The 26,926-nt window shown below is 38.2% G+C and overlaps 1 protein-coding gene across 1 annotated transcript in view; it reads left to right on the top strand.

Annotated features, from left to right (window-relative positions):
- Positions 1-25,912, top strand: part of MSH3 (mutS homolog 3) — a 180,670-nt gene extending 154,758 nt beyond the window's left edge. Inside the window, 5 exon segments of the mRNA XM_045074386.1 lie at positions 10,659-10,845; positions 15,039-15,168; positions 21,796-21,964; positions 24,786-24,876; positions 24,878-25,912. Coding sequence (XP_044930321.1) covers positions 10,659-10,845; positions 15,039-15,168; positions 21,796-21,964; positions 24,786-24,876; positions 24,878-24,937 — 637 coding nt within the window. The 3' untranslated portion in view covers positions 24,938-25,912.
- Positions 25,913-26,926: the final 1,014 nt, after the last annotated feature.

The raw sequence follows: 26,926 nt of genomic DNA, 5'->3' as shown, positions 1-26,926 counted from the left end.
AGAAAAGCTAAAAAAAAAAAAGGAGGAAATTTAAATCACCTTCAATTCTACCACCTGGAAATTATTATTTAGGTATTTGCCTTTTTGGGCTCTTTTTGAACTGCATACAATGTAGTGGTAAATCATTGGTGACTGCATTCCATTTCTGGGTTAATGTTTATGTTTTAATCAAGTGCAACACAGATTTTTTTTTTAATGCCTTTTAAGTACTATCCAGTATCTACACATCTTGTAGTAATTGGTATCCTTTTATGGCTTTTTCTTTTCTTGGACTGTAATTTTTAAATTTTTCTTTCTTATACCATCCGTCTCCAAAGTTAGAGATTTATTTATTTAGGAGATTATTTTCCTTGTGTACATTTATATAATACTCAAAAAATAAGAAGCTTTGACATGTATACTCTACAGAATTCTGTTAACTTTGTAGCAAAGTAAAGTAAATAGGAAAACATCTTTAATTTCAAGAAGAAGGCAAAATAAGCCAACACAAAAGTCCTCCTCCTATACAGAGCACTTGAAGGACAAATAAGACATTCCACTTACATGAGGAAGCTAGAATAGGCAAATTCATAAGGACAGAAAATAGAATAGAGTTTACCATGGGCTGGCGGGAAGGAGAGAATAGCAAGTTTGTTTTTATAATGAGTACAGAATTTCTTTTTTGGGATGATGAAAAGATCTAGTAATGGATGGTGGTGATGGTTGCACAACATTTGAATGTGCTTATTAATACCACTGAATTGTGTACCTGAAAAATGGTAAGTAGTAAACTTTACTTATATATTTTTTACCACAATTTTTGAAGCACTTAAATATGTCCCAAAATCCAAATATAATATAATTATTGCCTCTATTCAGTGATTTTTATATTTGAGCTCCAGTATTGATCGTTCAATAAGAAAAACTTTTTCTTTGTTAATTACAGCACTTCTCCCTCATGCTAGCATTTTCCTTGTGAAAGACCTGGAAATTGTGATTTGAAGGGACAGAGGCCCACCCTGTTAGCTACAATTGAAAAACATCCAGAATGTTACCTCAAAATACCAAGATCTCAAAAAAACAAACTCTTTTTCAAATTTTCATGTAACTGTTCTGTATTTTAGAAACTGGTTTTAGAAACTATCAATTTCTTTTCTCCATTAGTGCTTTATTAAGCTTTGTTGACCTATTTAAGGGTTATAGGCGAGGAGGGAGTAGGGGATTAGAAAGATTAGTCAACCGCCACTCCTAAAAATATCAGACTGATTTTTTTTTCTTAATCACATAACTGTAACCTGTGTACTCAGAGCAAACTAACTCTAAGACGAAACCTAAAGAAGGCATTTTTTTTTACTACTTTTGACTATAAATACAGACAGAATAGAAGGCCTTAGAAGGCCTTAAATTTCTAACATATTTTAACATTTTGAAAAACGTAAGAATCATTGTCCAGTATTGTGTCTTGTAAAGTGCTTGTTGAAGTAATAAAATGTTATAAAAAATATATTAATTTATAATGTCTTCAAAAACTTTTTTTGGTGTTTTTCTGGGATATGTACAAGTTAGCAAGATAATAGGAAAGTAGAATGGTATCTAAAGACCCTGGAATAAAGAGAACGTAAGGAGAGAAACATAGATAGTGAGTTAAGAAAAATAAAGTGAGATTTGCTGTTTGTTATTATACGGTGTCATTCAGTTTTTAGTAACCAAGGCGAAAAGGAAAATGTGTTTAGTTATAAAATTCTGTGTCCATCAAAATAACTATACTGCTGAAATTTATTGGAAAAATAAACTATATTCCTTAAGGGTAGTTAGCAGAAAATATTTTATCTGTAAACATTTCCCACAGTCAGAAGCTCACGCTTCCCTAGTCTCCTCAGTGACTGGTTAGCAAGCTGGTCTGTCTTCAGTGTCTGCCGGGCACCACTGTTCCTTTCTCATCATGTGCTGTGGAAAAAATATAATTGTAATAGAAAATGTGTTGCCTGCTGAGGCAGTGGCTTTCAAACTGTTGTACAGGGTCTTGAGAGCCCCCCAGAGCTCCTTCCGGATGAGAGAAGGGGCCTTACAGGACTATGTCAGGACCAAATCAGCATGCCTTTTATCTAATCTGTAGTGAGTTTCTCTGTGAAATTTCATTTGAGCAAGGGATTTAACAGCTAAAAAGATACTGAAAATCAGTGGCCTAATGGTAGTTAGGAACATTGCATAATAAAAGTACATCTAAGATGCCCTCAAATCTGGTCTGCTGTCCTTAAGGGCAGAAACCCAATAATACCATGAAGCATGTTGTGGCTCAGTCAGGTAAGCGTCTGACTCCTGATTTCGGCTCAAGTCATGATCTCATGGTCCCTGGATCAAGCCCACAGGGGACTTCCATGCTCACCGTGGGGTCTGAGATGACTGAGAGTCTATCTAGGCTTTGATGCTAAGATCATTAGAGAACAACTGGTCACCATCAGTGACAAAATCTAACAAGGTCGGGATGGAGAATGGGTGATCTGTTCGTCTTGTCAGGAAGGCCTTGAAGACGTTAGCAAGGATAGTTTGGAGAAGCAGAAAGTAAATAGCATTTTTAAAAATTATTCTTCATCAGTATGAATTTGACTTTACCACTAAAAAATTGTCATAGAAAAACACTTTTACATTAAATAGGTTATTGTGAAAAGTGAAAATTGGACTTACTCTTTTCAATGCAGTGTCTTTAAACTGAATGGAAAATGCAGGTGAATACTGTTGAGATTGCGTGCTACTTTTTAATTACCAGGTACCATGTTATTGCAATAAGCTTTCCATGAAAATATTAAACATTAATTTTTATATTCAGTAAAAACTTAAGTTTCTCTTATGTTCCTTAGATTTGTACGTTATAATTTTAGAATAAACTCAGCAACAGTGGACAAGGATAACTATAATTTATACCGAAGTACAAAGGAGAACATAAATTTAAAACCTTTCATCCCTTGCAACTCTTGCCACAAATGATCAGTCAGTCCTTTGTTAACTTTAAGTTTGGACACTCACGTTGTTTGCTCTTGACTCATGGGTTGGGTAGAAGAAGAGAATGGAGAGAGGTTTAAGGGCAGAGACTCAGAAGGCCTTATAAACCATGCTAGGAATTTAGGGTTTTATTTTCCAGGCATTAAGAAACCATTGTATGTTTGTTTTGTTTTATAAAAAAATAAGAAATTAACTTATTTATTTCTCATAACCTTCGTAAGAAGTAGAAAAGCAGGCAATACTGTTGTCACTTCTTACAGATGGGGAAGCTGAAGCACAGTGCTCTGGAACTTGTCTACTCACTCAACCTTTATGTCCTGATGCCACTTGGATAGGTTCAGTCTGTCTCTGTATGCTGCAGTTGTCAGTGATTAAACTCAGTAATTAGTATTAAGATTAGAAAAATGTACATGTAAACTTTTAAATGCATTCATGCAACATCAACTTTTCGCTAACATTGCAGAAAAAGCTGTTGTCCAGTTTGAGACACCCTCTTATTTTTCTTTTATCATAGATCCCCCCAAAATTCTTTGATTGTGATAAGACCAGTTAACATGAGATCTGCCCTCTTAGCAGGTTTTTAAGTGTACGATGCATTTTTGTTGAGTGTAGGAACAATGTTGTGCTGCAGATCTCTAGCACCTACTCATGTTGGAAAATCAGAACTATATGCCTGTGGATTAGCAACTCCCATTCTTTCCTCACCCCCACCCCAGCCCTTGGCAACCACATTCCACTTCTCTGTTTCTATGAGTTCGTTTGTTTTATTTTTGTTTTTTTAAGATTTTTTAAAAATTTATTTGAGAGAGAGAGCTCGAGAAGGGGGAGAGTCAGGGAAAAGCAGACTCCCCGCTGAGCAGGGAGCCCAATGTGGGACTTGATCCCAGGACCCTGGGATCATGACCTGAACCGAAGGCAGCGGCTTAACCAACTGAGCCACCCCCACACCCCAAGTTTGTTTATTTTAGAGACCTCACATAAGTGGAGTCAGTATTTGTCCTTTTGTGGCTGACTTATTATACTTATTTCCAACATGACTCAGTTGATTTTAAAATAGGAGTCTGGTGGTAAGGTGAAAAATAGAATAGCTGTTAGAGAAATTGAAGATAGAAAAGGTTATCAGAATAACTCAGATCAATGAATATAAATTAATGAAACATCAGTGGAATTGAAAGGAGAGTACTAAGGACTGGATACTGTAGATTAAGAGACCAAGAAGAATCCAAAGAGAACACCAAATTCTCATTTTTTATACTTACAGAGTAAAGGTACTGAATTAGTTTTCTGTGTTGTGTAACAAACTGTCACAAACTCAGCAGCTAAAAGAAACAGCATATTATTTCAGAGTTTCTGTGGTTTCTGTAGTTTCGGTGGGTCCTGTGCAGAGTTCTCATCTGGAGGCTGAACTGGGGATGGATCCACTTACAAGGTCATTCAAGTTGCTGGCAGAATCCATCACCTTGAGATGATAGGACTGAGTCCTCTGGTTGGCTTTTGGCTAGGGACTGCTTTCAGCTCCTGGAGACCACTCACAGATCCTTTTCCCATGGCCCTCTCACAGTGTGGCAGCATGCTTCTTCAAAGCATTAGAGAAAGTCTCTAGTGTGGGTCTAGCAAGATGTAGTCTCATATAACATCATATGATCTAGGGAGTAAAATCCCATCACTTTGGCTCTATTCCATTAATTGAAAGCAAGTCACAGGTCCCACCTACACTCAGGGGAGGTGGAATCATACAAGGGGTGAATACCAGAATGTGCAGTTCATTGGGGTCACTTTATTGTGTGTCTGCCACACATCCAGCCTTTGACAGCAAGTACAGTAAGGAGATCGGAGTGTACATTCGGGAATCAGATGGACCTGGGTTCAAATCCTGACTCCATGAATGACTGGGTTTTTGGTCACTAAACCTGTTTCCTCTTCTGTAAATGAGGATAAGGTCTATCTCCTGTGTGTCAGGAATCAGTGAAATAATGCAGGTATAACACTCAGGTGGGTGCCCAGAACACAGTAAAATGCTCATTCTTTCTCACGTGCATTATCACATTTGGGCTTCAAGCACTGTGAAGAATAACTAATTGAAAAGTTAAGTTTCAATTAAAGGATTTGCCCAAGTTATATAAGTTGATATTGATGTTCAGGATTTGAAAATTTAATCTAATGGACTTTTTGCTGTACTAGTATGAGCATAAATGAACACATTCGTGAAAATCATGGGACTTTGGGAAGAGGATGGGCCCATAGAGTTTAGCTGTTCCAGTCTCCCCATTTCACAGATGACGAAGCTTAGGACCACACAGGAAGGTAACCTAACTTGGCTAAGATGACACGGTACTTAGTGGCCAAGCCAGGACTAGAGCACCGGTCTCTTCCCTCAAGTTACCTTTTCTACCATATTTGGCTACATTACATAATTTATAAATTGCATGACTTTTTTAAAAGTTTTCACTCCATCTTCTAGGCCAGAACTTCCTTTCTCAATGTGACAGCTGATTTTTTAATGCCAAGTGATAGATGTATAGAAAGTTCAATTTCAAGGCCTAAGGCCTAAAATAAGAATTCACTTATTAGGCTGACTGAAATCCAGCCTTTTTGAACATCTCTATTGTATAAAATGTGATTTGCTTCTTTAAATGTAAATTTAAATTACTGACTTACCTGTATACATTTTATCTATAATTATTGACTCTATATTTTATTTTGAACTAATTTCTAAAGGCGCCTCAATGATAGTAATGAAAGGAGCACTTAAAAAGCATAGAATCTTGTTAGCAGCCATGTTAGGCCAGTATTTCCTGCTTAATCCCTGGAACTGGGAATGAAGACATTATTTAATATCTTTTATCATTCTCCATCTTTGTACCAGATGTTTTGCTAGGGGCTTGGAGGAAGAGAAGGGGTCACCACATGACCAGGAATTCTCCCACCCTGAGACAATAACTCTAACCACGTTGATAACCTTCTATATTTTTTTCTGCACAGGCAGTTTTTAATAAAAATGACATTTTTATTGTTTTTAATAAAAATGACATTTTTATTGTTTTTAATAAAAATGACATTTTTATTGTTTTTAATAAAAATGTCATTTTTATTAAAAACAATGATTACAGGAGCAATGCCTGGTCACAATAGAAGGGAGCTCAAATGGTACAGGGAGCATACAACTGAAAACTAAAAGGCTCCCCCCCCCCCAAACTCCCAGCACCTCTGGCACTGAACCCTAGACCACTGCACTCAAAGCAGTTGCTCTCAAGGATCCCACCTTTGTTCCGCTGGTAGTTAACCTTACAATGTCTATTAAATAGTCCTCACTCTAATTTTAGATTTATTTGCTTTAAACACTAGCTGTTGAACTTCTGTCTACAAATACAAAGAAATCATTTATCATTATATGAGTCTTCTCATTTTTAAAACTGTTCTTACTTATACCTTTCCAAAAGCTCTCAACATCTGTCCTGCTGCAATTACCTCGTTCTTTTTTACAGGCTAGTTTACAAATGGAAGGAGCCAATAATGAGCATTTATGTTATTCGGATTTGTGTATATGTTACAGTCACATTCGCTTGACAGCTTAAAAAGTATGTAATCCTTAAGGTATTTGACTGTCAGAGGGGCCCCTCCTAAGCACCCCACTCTAAAATTCTCATTTCTGTCTAGTTTTTTGCACTTCTCCTATTCGCTATATCTTGTGTTTTCCTCTCAAATGCTCTTTTCCCTTTTTGGTCTCTATCTCTCTTTGAGCAGTTTATTCATGAGAACTCAGAGTTCTTGAAAGTCTAAGATAAGCTTTATTTTGTCTTCATATCTGTTTTGCAAGGTTAAATGGATATAAACTCCCAGATTCTAAATGTAAAGGAATTGCTCCCTTATCTTCTAGTTTGGCATTCATTATAGATAAGAAGTTTGGTGGCACCTTATTCTCATCCTTAGGAATTTTTTTTTTCTCTCTCTCTGAAGTGTTTAGGATCTTTCTTAAAATTTCTGTCATTTCTAAGATTTTACCGGTATAAGTCTTGTCTTATTAATCTTATTTGGCATTTTGTGGAAACTTTCCATTTGAAGATGCGTGTCTTATTTCTTCTATGATATTACTACTTTTCTTGTGTCTGGCTTCTGTACTTCCTGTTGGGTGAGATTTAAACTCTCAGAAACTGACTATGTTGAAATTATTTGTGTATATTTTTCATTTCTTGATCTGTTTACTGGTCTCAGAGAATTCTTTGAATTTATCTTTCAGATTAAAACCGTGGTCCTCCACAGTATCTAATTTTAATCCCGCCTATACAGTGAATTTTTTCAGTCATCATATTTTTAATTTACAAGATGTTTTGTTCTCCAGCTGTTCCTTTTTTTGGTAGCCTGTTTTATTTTAAGGCTTCAGTGTTCTTAATCTCTCTGAGGACACCAAATAGAGGTTTTGTTTGTTTTAACTCTATTTAGTGAATTATATTTTTATTCGTTTCCTCTGTGGTAGTTGTTTTGTTGGTTGTTGTCAGTCCTTCTCTATCCTCCTGTCAGTTTTCCTCAATTCTCCTTGATTTTTCTTTAATTTTGGGTGCTGTCCTTGTGTCTGTATGGAACACTGCTAAAGATGTTCTTAGCACCGGCCTGTGCTCCCTCAGCAGCTGGACAGGCCTCTTGCCCTCACAGATCCCTCCACTAACTCTAGACACTTTCTGGTGACCTCGTGTTTTCACATAAGATATGTTGTGACCATTTTCCGATGTCCTAAATTCAAACATGCCACTTCTACTGGCTGCAGAGTTTTCCATCCTACTATTACTGCTCTTTTTTTTTTTCTTTAGGCATTTGATTTTTCCAGGTTTTCACTGGATAACACTAAGGAATATATTTGTACATGCATTTTTCATACCTCTGCAATAATTTCCATAGTGTTAATTCCTGGAGTGAAATTTATGGGTTGTGAAAGACTTCTGACAGACATCACTAAATTGCGTTTTGGGAGATTGTAACAAGTCTCAGTCTCACATAAGAATACCCTTTTCTCTATACTCTCGATAGTGGTAGATATCATCGTTCCTTTTCAACTCTTTGCTAATTGATGTATATAAAACAGCATTTTATTCCTGTTTGAACTTGCATAATATATAAATATTTTCATGAGTTTTTGTGTGTGTGAATTGACTCTTCCTGTCCTTTGCCTGCCTCTGTTGAAATGTTCACCATTTTGTTTTGCTTTATGCGAGTATTTGTTTTAGGAATATTAACCCTTTTTTATACATGTTACAAATATTTGTGTCCGTTTGTGGTTTGCCTTTAACTTTTTCCTATGTGTTTTTTGCTGTATACATGTTTTGGTGCTAAGTTTATAAAGCCACCTATCTACCTATCCAGAGATTAAATTTCATTTATACCTCTTGGTATGTTTATGGTTTCTTCTTTTATATAAATTTATTTTGTAATATGGTTTGAGTAGGGGCACATCTGTTTTGTTTTGTTTTCAAAATAACCACCTAGCTGGCACGTTTCTTTGTAGATTGATCGTTCATCCTTTCCTCCCCTCCTCATTAAAAATCTCTCCCTTGTCACATACTAAATGTTTTATGTGTGTATGTATCTGCCTAAAAATAACTTCCCAAGAGCATCCTACAGTTCATGAAACTTCTAGCCAGACTCTTCTGTTACCCTACTCTTTCTAGAAAACACTTAAGTATAATACTTAAAATATTGTATGAAAATCTTAGTGCTTGCTTGTTACTCTAATTCTTGAGAATCAAAGGCCTTCCCCCCCACCCCCCCATGTTGGCCTTATCAGAGCACTTTGTTATCAGCCAAAGGTTCATTCTTTTTGTCAGCTTGCAACATATAGGGAGAAAAAGCAACTGTGTTAAATGGGGTTGAACATTACAATTATGGAGAGTTGAGTGGTTTCAGAGATAGAAAAGTTTAACCTTTGTGAAATTGAAAATTGATATAAATAACAGTGTTTGAACTTTAAGAAAGTAACCAGAATGCTCATAAGTTAGCAACATTTCAAAAGTTCTGTTTTATTGTTACTGATTTTAAAATGGATAAAATTAAAGCACTATATATATATAGTGCTTTAATTAAAGCACTATATATATATAGTGCTTTAATTTTATCCATATATAGTGCTTTAATTTTATCCATTTTAAAATGGATAAATATATATATATCATATATGTTATATAAATATATATGTATATTTCTTTTTTTTTTTTAAGATTTTATTTATTTATTTGAGAGAGAGCATGAGAGGGGAGAAGGTCAGAGGAAGAAGCAGACTCCCCATGGAGCTGAGAGGCTGATGCGGGACTTGATCCCAGGACTCCGGGATCATGACCTGAGCTGAAGGCAGTTGCTTAACCAACTGAGCCACCCAGGCACCCTATATATATATTTCCGTATAACCCCATCTATGGTAGAGTTATCCTACATGGAGTTACATACAGTTTCTAAATGACACTTATTCCTGGAGTAGTTCTCCTAAGGGTCTGCCAATCTGTGGGAAAAACAATGTACTCCATCTTCCCTGCCCAGTACAAGGCTCCAGCCCAGAGATGGTTAAGGCTGGATTTCACCATGACATTCTCTAGAAAGAAAAGGTACATTATGCTGCTTTAGGTCACATGTGAACTACTGGAGAAAAACTACATTGATGAAGGTATTTTGCTAAGAAAATAGTTAACCAGAACTCACAAAGCTGGTTAGCGGGTCGAAAACCTGAATTTTGAGTTTTGCTATTAACTGCATGACCTTGAGTGAATATTGCTTAATGATTCTCCCCCACATACACTTTTTTTTCCTCCCAGAATCCTTTTACACTAAATAGACATTTCCCCAAATATGTTCTGTAGACCATTATTTCCATGAGGTGCTCTGGGAGTTTTAGGGGTCCACAGTGAAATGAGTTAGAGAAATGCTGTATAGTAGATTCTTCTCTAGAAAATACACAATGTGCAGTATAATTTTTTTTTAGTTTTTTATTTTTTATAAACATATATTTTTATCCCCAGGGGTACAGGTCTGTGAATCACCAGGTTTAGACACTTCACAGCACTCACCAAAGTGTGCAGTATAATATTAAAGGATGGTGGAAATCTTACAGGAAAGAAACCCTTACATCTTTTGCACCCATTTCTTGACATCTCTAAGAACTGTGTTCCATGAAGTCCACTTTAGGAACCTGTTGTAGGTGTCTGAGATTACTAAACATCTTTCATCCTAATAAAAAGTTTTAGCTTATATAAATAAATTTTATTTCAAGGTGGTACTGTAATTTGTAATACACTGTGGAATCTTGTTAAGGAAATACTAGGGAAAAAACCCTTTAATTCTGTAATTTTTAGACTCGTGGATTTTTAAACACAACAACACAGAGAAGCATTATTTTCCCTTGGAATACCAAAACTTTGGTTTGGGATGATTGCCCAGAAGGTAGGGTCAGAGGTTTCCCTACTTTTTGGGAGCTCTGTCCTGTACCTCAGGCTCTATCCACAATGTTTCTACAGGGTGCACTTTGACGTTAGGCACTCCTTCATATCTAACACATGTTTTCTTTTTTTAATACGATTTCAGCTGTTATTGGCACACAGTATATAGACCCTCAGGGATCCTTTATTTTTCATAAAGTAATACTTGGCTTCCTAATAATAAAATTCAGAGGAAAAATCAAGGTGTCTTCATCTTATTTGTAGGATGGGAGCGGCAGATAATATATATAAAGGACAGAGTACCTTTATGGAAGAGCTGACTGACACTGCAGAAATAATAAGACAAGCAACATCCCAGTCCTTGGTTATCTTGGATGAATTGGGAAGAGGGACGAGCACCCATGATGGAATCGCCATTGCTTATGCTACACTCGAGCATTTTATTAGAGATGTGAGTATCTTGCACAGCTTTTTGTATGTGAATGGTGCATAGCATATAAATTGTTTTTCTGGTCAGCTTCTAAATATTCAAAATGATCAGGGATGTCTGGGTGGCTCAGTTGTTACGCAACTGCCTTCAGCTCAGGTCATGATCCCAGGGTCCTGGGATCGAGCCCCAAGTCAGGCTCTCTGCTCAGCAGGAAGCCTGCTTCTCCCTCTCCCACTTCCTCTGCTTGTATTCCCTGTATCACTGTCTATGTCTCTTTCTGTGTCAAATAAATAATTAAAGTCTGTTTTTAAAAAATTATCTTTATTATAAGTGACTCTATACCTGCAATTGGCCATTAAAACACTCTACATTGAACTTAGATGGATTAGCCCTACATCATGTCTGTAATTCTTTGATGTGTCTTCTTTGCTTTTGCTGAAACAGAGTAAAGGCCTCTCTGGCAGTATTTCCCCCCAGAACTGTTTTCATTATCCTTGGCAAACTCTGAATTAAAAGCAGGGACACCCCCCCCCAACCCCAACTTGCAACCCAGTCCTTAAGGAAAGGACAAAAATGAGATAGAGCCATTTTAACCTATGAAATCCTTTTTTGAGTAATATCCTACAGGGCCTTGGTAGAAGAGATTTAATCTCATGTCTTTGTGCCTTTCTTTCACTCTTTGAATGCATATCTGTTTTTTCCAGAGGGCAGGTCTGAGCCTCTTGGTGTGAAGTTTTGTTTGTGTTAAATCCTCCATCCTTGTCATCTCCATCAAGCTCCCCGCTTTATTAATGCTCTCTCTCTCTTCATTCTCGCCTCTCCTCCTCTGCCTCTCCTTCTTGGCACCTGTCCGGAACCTTGTCGGTCTTCGGTTTTTCTCTTAGTATTTTGTTCTCTGCTTTTAAAACTCTTTCCTATGGGTCTTTCCTCCCTTTTCATTTCTCCTTCTCTTCCTTACATAACCAGTAAAAGCATATTTTTTACTCCTATTCCTTTGCACAGCACAGGATGCAAAAATAACTCCCCTTTTCTTTAAACTTCTGTGGGCCTGTTTTTGTTTGAACATTTAGTTAGCTTATATAGTTAACGGTGGCATGTTTTCGACTTTAAAATAAATACTTTTAATTTTTCTTAAAAAAATTCTTTATTTGTAAGAAGAACTCAGGAACATCTCTTTAATTATCGTAGAAACTGCATATCACAGGTTCAGGAAAGTCCTGTCAGGGAGTCCTGCCTCCCAAACATATTCTAAACATTGATTTAAGAACCTTCAGGAATGAATCATGACAGACTGAATTTGACAGCCCCCTCTGAGCTTGATTTCATTGCTCCAAGTGCTTATCAGTTACTGTGATACATAACAAATTACCCCAAGACTAAGTGACTTAAAACAGCAATAATCATCTGTTAGATCTCTCAGGGGTCTGGAGGTAAGGAATTTGTGAGCACCTTAGTTGGGTGGTTTTGGCTCAGGCTCTCTCCTGAGGTTGTGGTCAGGGAGTCATCTGAAGGCCTGACTGGGGCTGGAGGACCCTTTCCAATGTGGCTTGCTCGCTGCTGGCAAATTAGTGCTGGCAGTTGCCCAGGGCTCTCATTTTCTTTCTCTGTGAACCTCTCTCCATGGGGCCATTTGAATATGGCTTCTGCCAGCTCCCAGAAGAACCATTCCAAGTGGCCCGAGCATTTTATGCATTTATGACAAAATGCGTTTTATGACCTAGCTTCACAAGCCACACACCGTCACTACCATCACATTCTGTTGAGCACAAGGGCCAGCCTTGATTCACTGTGGGAATTCACTGCTCAAGAACACGAGCATTGGGAGGCCATGTTGGAGCCTGGCTACCAAAAGCAGTTTGGTGATATGTTAAAGATCCCTTTAGGAACCCTCAGGAACAAATCATGACAGAATTAAATTTGTCACTTCTCTTTTCATTGCTTCTATAGCAGCTTTTTGATGTTTTAAATGTTAATGAAGAAAGTGTTATTTTTAGATAAAATTTATGTTAGAGGTAAGTCACTGAAGAGGATTCTTCAGGAGCAGAGTTTCTACCCTTTTTTATGGATGAAAATCTGCATTTTCTTGGTGTCTTTTGATTGCTGGGATGGGGAAGAGAGAGCAGAGAGGAGGGATGGGGAAGCTCTGTGTGGCGGCTGCGAGCTGAAAATGGCCTTGAGGAGAGCAGTGTTATGACCCAAACCCTTAGGTCTTCTGGCAGCAAATGCATGTCACCTCAGGGAAGGGGCATCATGGAGACAGCTGGTCCACAGATACTTTGGGGGCAGATTCTAAGAGCAGCTCATCAAAGAAATCTTGCCTTAATAGGTTTATTGTAATTGTTATAAGGCACATGTTCTGACTTTTAATGAGGTGAATGGCAGATGAATCAAAACTGAAGTTCTTTTATTTAATCACCCCCTTCTGCCAATTTTTATCTTTTTTTTAAAAAGGTTATTTATTTATTTGAGAAAGAGAGAGAGAATGTGTGAACGGTGGAGTGGGGGCAGAGATAGACTCCCAAGCAGACTCCCCGCTGATCACAGAGCTCATTGCTGGACTTGATCCCAGAACCCTGACATCGTGACCTGAGCCAGAATCAAGAGTTGGCTGTTTAACTGACTGAGCCACCCAGGCGCCTCTTCTGCCAATTTTTAGATCAAGATTTGGTGTTAGCTTCTTTTAAGATTTAAGAAATAAGGGATTTCAAAAATACATAATAATGTGTACTTTAAAATAATGCTTATTAAGGAATCCATAAATGCATATGAATACTAACAAAACAAAAGTAAATTTCAAAATGGCAGAGGTAGGGTAGGGAGAAAAGAAAGCTCTTCTTTACAGAATGCCAACTAAAAAATACAGAGAGAATTTTTTTAAATCAGCATTTACTAGTCACTGCATCATCAGGCAACAATGATCCATAGATGGCAAAACTTTGAGTTTTGCCACAAAAAGTGTGTGTGTGTGTGTGTTATGGAAAAAAGGATATTCACACAATCTCAAAGTATTACTCCAGAAGTCATTAATTACAAAGGTGAAAGGTGTCGGTATAGTAGAGAAATCTTCTGGCACTCACTTAAACCAAATAAGCAAATTTAGCATCCCCAATAGTAGGCCAAATTGATATCATGTGGCTCTTGATACGATGTACTGAAAAGAGTATGGCACCTCCATAAATATGTAATATATCTGCCAGTAAGGTTTAAGCTTATTTGGAGAAAAAAATCAACCAAATCCAAATTGAGGGACATTATACAAAACATGATACGAAACTCTTAGATATTTCAAGAACATTAATGTCATAAAAGACGTAAAAAGGAGGCTGGGAACTTTTCTAGATTGATGGAGACTAAAGAGACATGACTAGATGTGTGACATGCATGATCCTTGATTTTTTTTTTTAATATAGAGAAACTTTATAGAGTGTTACTGGGACAGTTAAGGAAATTTGTGGACTAATGTTAGGTAATAGTAATATATCAGTGTTAAATTTCTCAAGTTTAATAATTTTATCTGGTTAATATGAGAATGCTTTTGTTCTTAAAAGATAGAATTTTAGGTATTTAGGGATGAAGTGTCATGTCTGCAATTCTCAAATGTTTCAGGAAAAAAAGTGTGTGTGTGTGTGTGTGTGTGTGTTATGGCAAAATGCAAACCAAATATAAAATATTTATATATATTTATATATTATATGTATAAAATTGAACCAAAAAACTGTTGTCTAGTTAAAGAGTATAGCAATGTTCATTGTACTTTTCTTACAATGTTTATAAAGGTTTGAACTTTTTCAAAACAAAATTGGAGAAAAGTTTAAGGTAAAATTTAAAAATAAAATAACATTGAACCAAAAAACTGTTGTCTAGGGAAAGAGTATAGCAATGTTCATTGTACTTTTCTTACAATGTTTATAAAGGTTTGAACTTTTTCAAAACAAAATTGGAGAAAAGTTTAAGGTAAAATTTAAAAATAAAATAACAGGGACACCTGGGTGGCTCAGTTGGTTAAGGATCTGCCTTCAGCTCAGGTCGTGACTGCAGGGTCCTGGGATCTAGTTCCGAATCGGACTCCCTGCTCAGCGGGAAGTCTACTTTTCCCTCTGCCTGTCGCTCTCCCTACTAATGTTCTCTCTCTCTGTCTCTGACAAATAAATAAAATCTTTAAAAATAAATAAATATAAAAATAAAATAACGTTTGTCATGTCTTACTGCTTTAGGTGAAATCCTTAACCCTGTTTGTCACCCATTATCCACCAGTTTGTGAATTAGAAAAAAGTTACTTGCAACAGGTGGGAAATTATCACATGGGATTCTTGATCACTGAGGATGAAAGCAAAGAGGATTCAGGTATGAAATACACTTGCAGTAAGTACAACAGGAATGTTGTTGGTTTTCGTGTTTGATTCATGAATACGTGAACTTACTGCTTATTAAAAATAAAATGAATGTTGATTATAAATGACATTTGTCCAAGTTCATTTTCTCCAAGCTTAGGGTCAAGTAGAATTTACATTTATCTTTGCCATCTCTGAGCACTTCTCTGGGTTTTGTCTACCTCATTTTTCTATAAGAAGGAGATGGGGTCAGAGGTGCCGTGTAGGTTTTACTCTTAGATTGGTCCCAGGAAAGGTGCCCGAACAGTCAAGTATATTAGTCATCTTCAAAAATGTCTCATCCCCAGTATTCTATACTGAACATATGTTTTATCTTAACTTGACAAGGGAACTGAATGTTAGGTCAAGTGGCTTGCCCACGTGGGCCACCTGGGTAGGGGTTGAACTAAGCCTAGAGTCCTAGAATCTGCTATCTGCTTGCACGTTCTTTCCTGCTCTGCTAGAAGAGGTATGTGGAATCTACACTATTTTTCCTAGCCTTCCCACCCTGGACCACTGTCACAGGAATGAGATGTTTCATGAAAAAGAACATCATTAGCCAACAGAAATAAATTCAAGCGCTCTAAGTAATATAGTCAGTTTCAGTATAATCTTATTTTCCTGTTCAGTAGTAATTTTTTTAAGCTCCCAGCCTGTGGGCCAGCAGTGGTTTACACAGTTGGTGTGCTGCAATGGAAAATCCATTACCCAAGACACTGCAGGGTCCAAATTTTATTTTGGAAAAGTAATAAAGATGGACCTGAAAAAGAAATCAGGCAGCTGGCCCAAATAAAACAAAGCCCTGGACCTGAGCTAAATGTAATGTTAGGCAATCCTTGCCTTTTACCACCATGCAGTCTTGAAAAACACATCATAAATTCTCACATGGAAGCAGTTTCATGTCTATTAATCTGCATCCAAAGTGACAGGAGGAGCTTATAAGCTAAAACCCAGTGGGATAAACAAGAGTTCACCAGCAGGGAAGGGTCAGTGATAAGCCTTTATGTGAACTGACTACCAACCTGTAAGTGTTCTGGCATTTTATTTTATTAATTGAAATTTATATTCATGAACCTAATTTTAAACATGAAATGATGCTGAAAGGCACATGCTAACGGGCAGAAAACCCCTGCCTCTGTCCCTTCCCTCCATGCCCCCTCCCCATCCAGTCCCAAGGCAGCCACTTTCACCTCCTTCATTGCTCTTTCCGAATCTCTAAATCATATGCTTATCTGCCCATCTCCTGCTTCATCATCTGGACACATTATTGTTTGGCTTCTCATTGTGCTGGTTGGGAGTCCTCAGCCTTTGCTGCTCTGACCTCCCAGAGTACTCATTCCAGGTTCTTTCTGCCTCATTCCTCTTCAGAGTTTTCACTGTTATTGCCAGCAAGTATTGCTTAATCATGAGCCAGGTATGAGGACAAGTGCATTTTTGTTCTTATGCAATTTTTTTGCTTTTTGTGTTTTTGAAGGCAGTAATTGCCTTGTTTTCATTCCATTCTTCTATTTGAGTCTATATCTGACTCTTCCTGTACCTGCCAGTAGCTTTATAAAATGCCTCTCCAGACATTTTTCCATGTGATTGAACTGCTGGTTCCACTTCTCCTCGCCGGAGTCATTCCCCCTGGAGCCCTTTGTCCTGCTTCTCTGCGATGGTTGCTCCCTAGACCTGCTGCACAGCTGTTGTCCTGACACCTGCGTTCACCAGCACACTAGGACTTCTCTCATCCCGCCTTCTGTGCATTTGCTTGCAGGTAACAGGATCCTGGAATTCACAGAGGCTCCAACAGTAAGAGTAGAAATAATCTCACATTACAGGGACCTCAGAGGAAGAGTGGGCTTCAGCTCTTCTTCTTTACAGTTCCCCAGGCTCCGTGTTCCAGCCTTGCTTGCTTCATCGTCAGACAGCGTGGCCGAGGCTCTTTTGTACCTTAAAGCCAGAATCAACAAATATCCAAAGAAAGAATAGGGACCAGCATTTCTTGGGACTCTTTCTTAGGAGCCGGGGAGCTCTCCTCAGATGTTCACTAACATCTCATCATTGTCGCCTCTCCTTTTCAGAGTGGAATCACATGCTCACCCTTAAACCAATGGCTAGAAAGCGACAATGACAGGGGTAGCTTGGATCAGTCTAGATTAATCAGGATCAACTTTGGGAGCTTGGCATGAGGACATTATCCCCTCAGTTAAATGGTCAGTGAGTTATTTCCATATAAAATCAAGGTTTTCTTAGGGTTGGAAAAGATTTTGGATAGGCTACTAGTAATATCAGCTAAAGGAGTGAAAAGTTTTGAGATTTTGCAGGAATGAAAAGTCTCCAGTACACCTTCATACTTCATTTATAATTTCACTAGGGCTGGAATTTTAGGTTGAAAATAATTTTCACTCAGAATTTTGAAGCATTGTTGCATTGCCTGCTTACCTCCAGTGTTTTTCTAGCTACATCTGTGTTTCATCCATTACCTCTAACCTAGCTCCACTGCTGTCTGAATTAGAGGCCCCTGTGTAGGTTATCGCTCAAGCACCCCAAAGACCTTTTGGGTGGCTTTGAAGATACGCTGTTATTTCTCATGGTGAGGTAGATAAAGCAGCAGACCTGCAGTAAGAAACATGTACTTTAATCTATTCCAGTCTATGAAATCTTGGACAGGTTACCTCACCTCGTTCACCTCTAAAAATGTTATGAATCAGTCCCAAAAGTGACTTCAGACACTATTTGATCAACACACATATTTCTTTAATAACTGCCCACAGAAGTTTGGCTTTCAAACAAATTTTGCTAAGTTCCCCTGTAACCAGCAGAAACATGAATTATTGCTTTCTCTGACTCTAAGCAGAATCAGATAAATTTTTCAGTAATGTCCATCTAGAAACGGTTATAGCTTATAAGTGAAGTCCTCACCAAGAGCTTTTATTTACCTTCTTCTCTCCTCGCTGGCTGTCTGCTGCCACAGTTGCATCACACCCACACTCACGCTCTCTCCCCTTCTCCCCTCTGAGAGGAGTGATGGACAGTCCTGATGGAGAACATAACTCTTAAAACTCTGTAATGTGAGGGGGCGCCTGGGTGGCTCAGTCAGTTTAGTGTCCAACTGTTGGTTTCGGCTCAGGTCACGATTTCATGGGTGGTGGGATCAAGCCCTCTGTCAGGCTTTGCACTTGGTGGTGAGTCTGCTTGAGATTCTTTCTCTCCCTCAGTCCCTTAATGCTCATGCTCACACTCTCTCTTTCTCAAATATATAAATAAATCTTTAAAAAAACCAAAAACAAACCCTAATGTGATTATGGAAGAGTAGTCTCATTATTTACCTTGATGGTGTGAGAACTACCAAATTAGTACTACAGTGGAGACTAGGATGTGATGAGAAATTGAGCAGCTGTTTGTGCTGAGGTATGTTAAATTATTTGGAGCAACATAGTATTTTATATTATATAGCTATAAAATACAGGACTATTATAGCTATATTACATAAAAAGCATTGTATAGCTATGTATATGTATACATACTATATGTTATATATATAAAGAAAAAAAAATGCCATCAGCAAAGCAAATTTTAACTAAGGGGGTTTTGTGTGGCATTAGTGGGCTTCCAGAAAAGGATAGAAGAGTGGATGGCTGGACGGATGACAAATGGACAGACAGATGAATGATTTTATTTTTATTTATTTTTTTTTTTTTAAGAAAACCGGCATGGAGGTTAGATTATAGAGGAGAGGAGAGGCTGGACATAGGTACATCAGTTAGAACCAAGCTAGTTGACGTGATAAAGACTGTTTTTTGTCTTAAGGATGAGAAGAGTTTACCCTTTGGAATGCCTACTGCTGTTCACTTCACTTTTGGTCATGTGAGCATCAGTGAGTAACAAAAAACTACCCAGGGTAGCAGGCACTGGCTTCTCCACGTTTCTTTCCTAGTCTCCCTCCACCCACCTCCTCACCTGTTCTTTATGTTCTCAAGTTTTATTTGGAGGCAAAAGGTATTCTTAGTGCTTTGTAATGTGAGTTTTAGTCTGTATTCCTGAGAGTGCCAGCATTCTTTCCACCTCCCACTTCCAGCACCAGCCTTAGAAAGGTGTTATTTGCTGCTGAATTCTTAGAAGAGGTTAAAGAAAATTCCATTATCCTTGTTCTCGGTTATGCTTTTTAGTTTTTAGCTGATAAAAGAGTAAACCCATTTATCATACACATTTATGAAATGACATAGTATATGAGAAAAAGCTCTTGATAAAATTATAATGTGTTTATTGAGATCTCAGAAATTCTTTTTATAAAGATTTTATTTATTTATTTGACAGACACAGGGAGAGAGGGAACACAAGCAGAGGGTAGAGGCAGAGGGAGAAGCAGGCTACCTGCCAAGCAGGGAGCCTGATGCAGGGCTCGATCCCAGGACCCTGGGATCATGACCTGAGCCGAAGGCAGATGCTTAATGATTGAACCACCCAGTGCCCCAGGATCTCAGAAATTATTAAAAATCTGGTTCATTTTGGGCATTTTTACAACTCTATGTAATTGGGTTGAGTTTCATAATAAAAGCTGCATAATCCTGAGATGCTTGAGATTTATCAAAGATTAAACAGTATGCAGCTTTGTCTTTCTGTTATTGTACTTCATTATATCCTAGTTCTTTGGAAGTTTTTAGTTTCTGTGTATGTATTTGTGTGATAGCAGAGTCTGAGATTTTTGTGGCAGGTGTTGACTGGAAGAGCTCTCATGATCAACACCTGAGGGCAGGCCTGGTCCGATGGGGCTGTGTTGTGGTCATAAGGCTTCAGCCAGTCCTACCGAGAGCTCTGAGATGGGATTGGTCTTTCAGAGTTGATGCAGTTTGAAGTGAGGGGGCCTGGCCTTTAATACCCTTTATTAGTTAGATTACTCCCAAACATAGCTGAAAACAGCAAACATTGATCATCATACTATTTCTTTGCATCAGGAAACTAGGGGCAGCTTAGATGGCCACATCTACCTCACGATTTCTCCCAACGCTACAGTCAACGTTGTCTAGGTCTGTCATCACTTCACAGTTTCACTGGGGGAATTTACTTCCCAGACCTCTTACATGGGTGCTGGCAAGCTTTAGAGTTCCAAGTTCCAAGTTCACTCGTGTGGCCGTTGGCCAGAGACATCAGTTTCTAATTTTTTTTAAGTGTTTTTTTTTTTTTTTTTTTAAGATTTATTTATTTATTTATTTATTTATTTGACAGACAGAGATCACAAGTAGGCAGAGAGGCAGGCAGAGAGGGAGGAGGAAGCAGGCTCCCCGCTGAGCAGAGAGCCTGATGCGGGGCTTGATCCCAGGACCCTGGGATCATAGACCTGAGCTGAAGGCAGAGGCTTTAACCCACTGAGCCACCCAGGTGCCCCGAGACATCAGTGTCTTTCCATGTGGGCTTCTTCATAAGGCAGCCCACAATATGGCAACTGGCTTCCCTCAGAACAAGTAAGCAAGAAAATGAATGCCCAGGACAGAAGCCACAGTGTTTTGCAATCTAATCTCAGAAGTGACAACACATCATTCTTGCCATATTTTATTTGTTAGAAGCAAGTCAGTGGGCCCTGCCACACTCAGCGGCAGAGAATGACACAAGGGCATGAACACCAGGAGGCAGGGATCTTTAGTTGCCATCTTAGAAGCTGCCTACCAACTCCCATAGCAACCAGTCATGGTGCAGGCTGCCCAAGACAGGACATGATCTCAGATGAAGCAGTTCTCTTTTTAAGCTGAGGTGACTCCCAAAGAGGGGATATAGCTGTGGATTGTGGACTGACAACCTTCCTGAGAGCTGAGGCAATAAATCCTTTAGTCCTCAGGGGGAGCTGGGTGGAACTGAACAGTGTCCACTTGAATATATATAACTCTCAGTTAACCCAGTTCATTTAGTAAACCAGAATTTCTCAGTCTTGTTATTTAAACTGCACCATGTTGTATTTCCTTATGCGTTTTTTGCTGTTGTTTTGTTTTTAGCATTCTTAGAAATATCTCTTACATGTGTTACTTTACAGAATGTGTTGCATACAAGACTGTTCAATGAGCACATTCACTGAAATAACACTTTCTTGGTCTGTTTTTACAGGAAAAATTGTACTGTGTATCAGAATCATTTCCTTTCTGATAATAGCAGTTCAGTTGAAATTTTTTGGGAAGAAGCATAAAACAAATCTTTTCCTTACACCAAGTCATTTTTAAAAACTTGTAGGTCGGGGGGGTGGTTGGTACATGACTGGCTCATTCGTTGGAGCATGTGACTCTTGATCTCGGGGTTGTAAGTTTGAACCCCATGCTGGGTGTAGAGATTACTTAAAAACAGAATCTTACTTAAAAAAACAAACAAACAAAAAAAAAACCCACCTTTAGGTGAGCTATAAGGTCCTAAATGCAAGAGAATCTTCAAAATAGTATTTCCCCTTTTCCTAGATATGTATAATTGATAAATGGTGCTGAGAGTGATTAGGAACAATGGGTTTCTTTTTCAGATTGTAAATTTTAATTGAGTGAAGTTGTAGGAATTTATGTCTTATTTAATCTTCTGCTTTGAACTTGCAGGGATGGTTTCCTTTATCTCCTCTTTATTTATTTTTTAATTTTTTATTTTGTAGGTGAAGAGCAAGTTCCTGATTTTGTCACTTTTCTTTATCAAATAACCAGAGGAATTGCAGCAAGGAGTTACGGACTAAATGTGGCTAAACTAGCAGATGTTCCTGGAGAAATTTTAAAGAAAGCAGCTAGCAAGTCAAAAGAGTTAGAAGGATTAGTAAATATGAAGAGGTCAGAATGATTGTGTGGCATTTTTTTACTTATAATGAAAACTTCCAAGTTGTCCAATGAAGAGGAATGTCCTGTAAATGAATGTTAGGTTTACCTTTAAGCATTTCTTCAAATATTCTGAAACATTTAATTAAAATAAAATGAAAACAGATCTTTGAAAAGCTCATGTGAATTCAGTCCGCCTTCTTTACTCAGATCTTTATCTGTTGAGTTGCTAAATTGGTTTTAAAGTCATTTTTCTAAAGAACTAAGTTAACTCCTTACTGTGTGCCAGCACATTGGTTGCTTAAAGCATTCAATTATACAACAAATGACTAAAAGAAACCATGACATTTAAAACCTTTAGAGTACTTCCTTTGTCCATATACCGCATTCAGAAAGTAAGAATGTCAGGGTATGAATGAAAATAATAGTATTATATAACTATGTAATTATAGTCCGTATCCCCATGTCCCTTCTTTTGTGGATTGTTTATGACAAATTTTTCTTTCTAAACTACCTGCAGGGCACCTGGGTAGATCAATTGACTGGGCATCCGACTCTTGATCTCAGCTCAGGTCTTGATCTCAGGTTTGTCAGTTCAAGCTCCATGTTGAGCTCCACACTGGGTCTGGAGTCTATATTTTAAAAAAACGGAAAACAAAAACCCAGCTTTATTCAGACATCTGTGTGGCACAGTCAATTAAGCATCCAACTCTTGGTGTCGGCTCAGGTCATGATCTCCCAGTTGTGAGATTGAGCCCCCGTGTGGGGCTCTGCACTCAGTGAAGAGTCTGCCTAAAGATTCTCTTTCTCTCTCCTACTGCCCCTCCCCCCCCGCTCTGGCTCTCTCTCTCCTCTTTCTCTCTGAGTTGAATAAATATATCTTTAAATTGCCTTCTTTTTGTCACTTAGAATGCTTATGTGTATTATGTGAATGCATTCTATGTTTTACCCTTGATATCCAGCCAGTAGGTAGTCAGTATATTAACTGATCTTGATCTATATCAGAGGTATGCTTTGGAAGAAAGATATTCCCAAAAAAATATCATAGTAAAAAATAATAAGTTACAGCCTTTCCCCCCAAATACAAGATTATATGATAAAAGGACATAACTTCCTTATCCATCTCCTGCCCCACACCTGTACTACCTGGAAAGTGGGATATGCTTAGGGCAAGATATTACTGCCCTGGTTGATAATTTTATGACTGCGAGGGAACAGATTGTTGGTCAAATAGAAAATCTTGACTGGTGACCACACTACAGGAAAAATTTTTAGTCCTGCAAATCATTACCAAATTTACATATTGAAATAGCAATACCTAATATTAATTAAACAATTACCAACTTGTATACTGAAGTACAGTACTGCAAACAACCTCTCCATTTCTTTCCTCTTGTGGTTCTGCCTTGCCACTTTGTAGTGTGCAGGGGTAAGTGATGGTTGACCAAATCCAAAGCGCTGGACTCTGGCTTGATGTGTGGCTTCCTCTGTTGGCATTCTCTTTTGGAACCTTTCCACAATACCAGGTTAGGAAAGTAGTTATTTATTATGAGAGTTCCAAGATAAGCCCTTACTTCTCTGCAGAAGTCCAAAGACAAACTTAAATCCTCTTTTGTTATCTTACTACTATTTTTCTTCTTCCCTAGAGAAACTAGAATAAAACTTTACTACAAAAGGACATATATATATATATATGAGATGGCAGTAAAATATGATAGTTTATACTTACTCCTGCTATATAGCCAGTAGAACAGCAAGAGCAATAAAATTCACAGGTTATAATGTTTTAACTCTTCCAACTATTGTGTGACATTTTGAAATCTATAATCTTGACAAGAGAGAATTGTCAAAAGAGGTTGCATTGGGGTAGAAACTGATCATTTATTCAGACACTATATTCATTATTTTTACCTTTTGACTTAAAGTGCTTATCATATCAGTTCCATTGGCGAGATCAAAGAGACCAAGGGGAATCTTGTACATTTCTGTGGGTTTATGATAACAGTTAGCATTTATCGAATGCTTACTGTGCACAGAAACAAGTCTACGCAGTCATTTGCAGCAGCCCAGACAGACAGGCACCAGTTACTAGTATTACTGCTTTACCTGCACTACCTCAGTCCCTATGACAGCCTTGTGAGGTATAGGTACTGGCATGATCCCCATATTGTAGTTGTGGAAAATGAGGCCAAGCAAGGGTTGGAAATCGACCAGGAAGTCAGGGTCCTATACCTAGTTAGTGGTGGAGCAATAACTGGAATTCACCCTGGCTCCAGACCCTAAATATTTAACTGGTTGGTCTATGTTATGCTGGCATTCTTCTCTTTCATTAGCTAGCTTTGCTGTATTAAATCAGCTTTACTTTTCATCCTGTGAGCGCTCTTAGCTTCTGGTCCGAGTTAGAAGGGTAAGAAGCTGGGGTCTCCCCTCCTTGGAGGTAGTAGTGGCAATCAGCAGCCTCAGTCCTTGATTATAACAGTGTCATCAGAAAGCTGATGCTGACACAACTTCCTAACCACAGAGCTCTGTCTGGTGCTCTAAGTCACAGACCCTTTTTTTTTTTTTTTTAAGATTTATTTATTTGAGAGAGCACGCAAACAGGAGGAGCAGAGGGAGAGAATGTCTCAAGCAGACTCTGTACCTAGCATGGAGCTCAACATGGGACTCGATCTCACAACCCCAAGGATCATGACCCAAGTCAAAACCAAGAGTCAAATGCTTGACCACCTGCACCACCCAGGCACACCTGTCTTAGACCTTTTATAGCTGTCAGTGAAATGTATTGTACCCCGATAATTCCATTTATAAAATAAATCCTATTTTATTTTCTCTCCAGGAAAAGGCTAAAGTATTTTGCAGAGTTATGGATGATAAATGATGCAAAAGACCTGCAAAAATGGAGAAACGAGTTTGAAATAGAAGAAATTCCAGACTTCTCTTCTTGATGAAAATGAAAACTACATTTTTGGACAAAACATGGAGAATTAAAAATACCATCTGTACAAAACAACTCTCCACTAACAGCCTATCTTTGTGTGATGTGAGCATAAAATCAGAACTCTGGTATATTCCCATGGGAAACAGGCCTTTTGTGTAGAAATTCTGTTCCAGGTTCTTGTCATCCTGACTTAGAAAAGTATAAACAGTTTTGAATATTAAGACTTCTGTTACATAATTTAAAAACTTCATGAATACTAAACTTCACATAAAACCGATCACCTAAATGAAGCCTAACATGAACCTTTAGAGAGTGATAGGAAAATTTAATTCATATTTTTATTTGTTCCAGTTCAGATTAATTTGCAACTGGGTGAGATGTCTAGCAGAAATAAACCTTTTCACTTGAACTAAAGTAACTTTATGCCACCAGTTTATTTACTGTGAGCATAAGAATTTTTTATGAGAAATAGGAAAAGATTATCAAGCTTTTAGAAAGTAGAGCACAGAAGGAATAAGATCGTATGAAATTTGAAAAGTTAAATACTCTCACAGTTTTAACGCAATTTAAAAATTATGGGATGAAATTATTTGTCATTCATTCAGGTAATAAACATTTAATGAGTACTTGCTATAAATAATGATTTTTTTTCTTGTTGGATTTTGGATTTTTTCTTCTATCTGGCAGTTGCTACTTTTTTAGGTTTAATCGTGGAACCGAGGTTGCTGCTTCTACCAAATGAGTCCTGAGCTCATTTATTTTGGATCTTTCTGTTAATCGGTATAGAAGGCATATGATCTCATATCGAAGTATGTAGCTTTGTTCATGGTTAACAGTGCTCCCTTCCTGCGTGTTTAGGTTGACACACGTTCATCTGTGTCCTTGAGATTTTAACAGCACTTACACCCCAGCTTCTCACAGCTGTGTGGTGATGGTGGTGAATCTGGGATCTTGGGCAAAGGCTCTCCCTCCTATTTCACACCCAGCTGTTATCCCTGTTCATTAAATGTCTTCTCCACATTTGATTGACGTATTTCAAACTCTTTCTTTAGTTTATTTCCTCCAGTGGTCCTAATAGTGACCCCTGGACACAGGAGTCCATATAATTTCCCTAAGCTGAAGGGTGGTTGGTTGCTGTACTTTTGATCACTCACACTGTAGCCCTTTGACTCCTAGCCTTTTTGAAGTTAAGAGTATGATACCACTTGACTGGTTGCACGGTCCCTTCAGAAGTATTAACATAGGGAAATCCTCAAGAATGTCTCAAAAGAGTTTGCTATTGGAAGTACAATCTAAATTTTAAAAAGAACAATACCCTTTAAATAGTGCTTTAATACTTTGTATGATTATAAATGTTTTATATTCTTTCTAACAAGATTTTGGAGGTAGTGCTGTAACTTTAATGCAGGCCAGCAGGAAAAGGAGATGCATCCAGGAATGTCAAGCCCATGCCTGAGGGAGCTGCAGGGACCAGCCGTCACAGGTCATGTCCAAGTGCGCATTCGGGCCATTTCTGACTTGGGCAGGCCAGCGTCAACATTTAAGCAGGTATGGGCTCCAGGAGCAGTGTGTCCAGGCAGTAGCAGGCAATACACAGTATCTGCAAGTGACAATGTGGGCTATTACAAGATAGATTCTTTAACCTGAGGCAGGGTATCAGCCAGCCAGTGTGCAAGAGGTCAGGCCTGGTTAGGAAAAGACCGGCAGTGCAGAACTGCATTTCCAAGCAAGGCCCCTTCCTGGCCAGGTAGCTGAGATGTTGAAGGGAACGTTGGAGCAGAGTCCCAGTTAGGAAGAGGGCACGAAGACCATGAAGATTGGCAGGAAAAGTGCAGTTGGTTGGGTACATACTGCAGATAACCAAACTGAGGGGTGCGATTCTAATATCTTCTAGATAACAAATTTCATTTCCTTTTGATAGATAGCCAGAAGTAGAATGGCTGGATCACATGGTAGTTCTGTTTTAAAATTTTTATTAAATTTAATTTATTTATTTGAGAGAGAGACAGGGTGAGAGAGCATGAGAGGGGAGGTCAGAG

This window comes from Mustela putorius, unplaced genomic scaffold, assembly GCF_011764305.1.
Source record: "Mustela putorius furo isolate JIRA1106 unplaced genomic scaffold, ASM1176430v1.1 tig00537350_pilon_pilon_pilon, whole genome shotgun sequence".
NCBI lineage: Eukaryota > Metazoa > Chordata > Mammalia > Carnivora > Mustelidae > Mustela > Mustela putorius.
The sequence above is the reverse complement of the archived record's forward strand: the minus strand, read 5'-3'. Positions and strand labels throughout refer to the sequence as shown.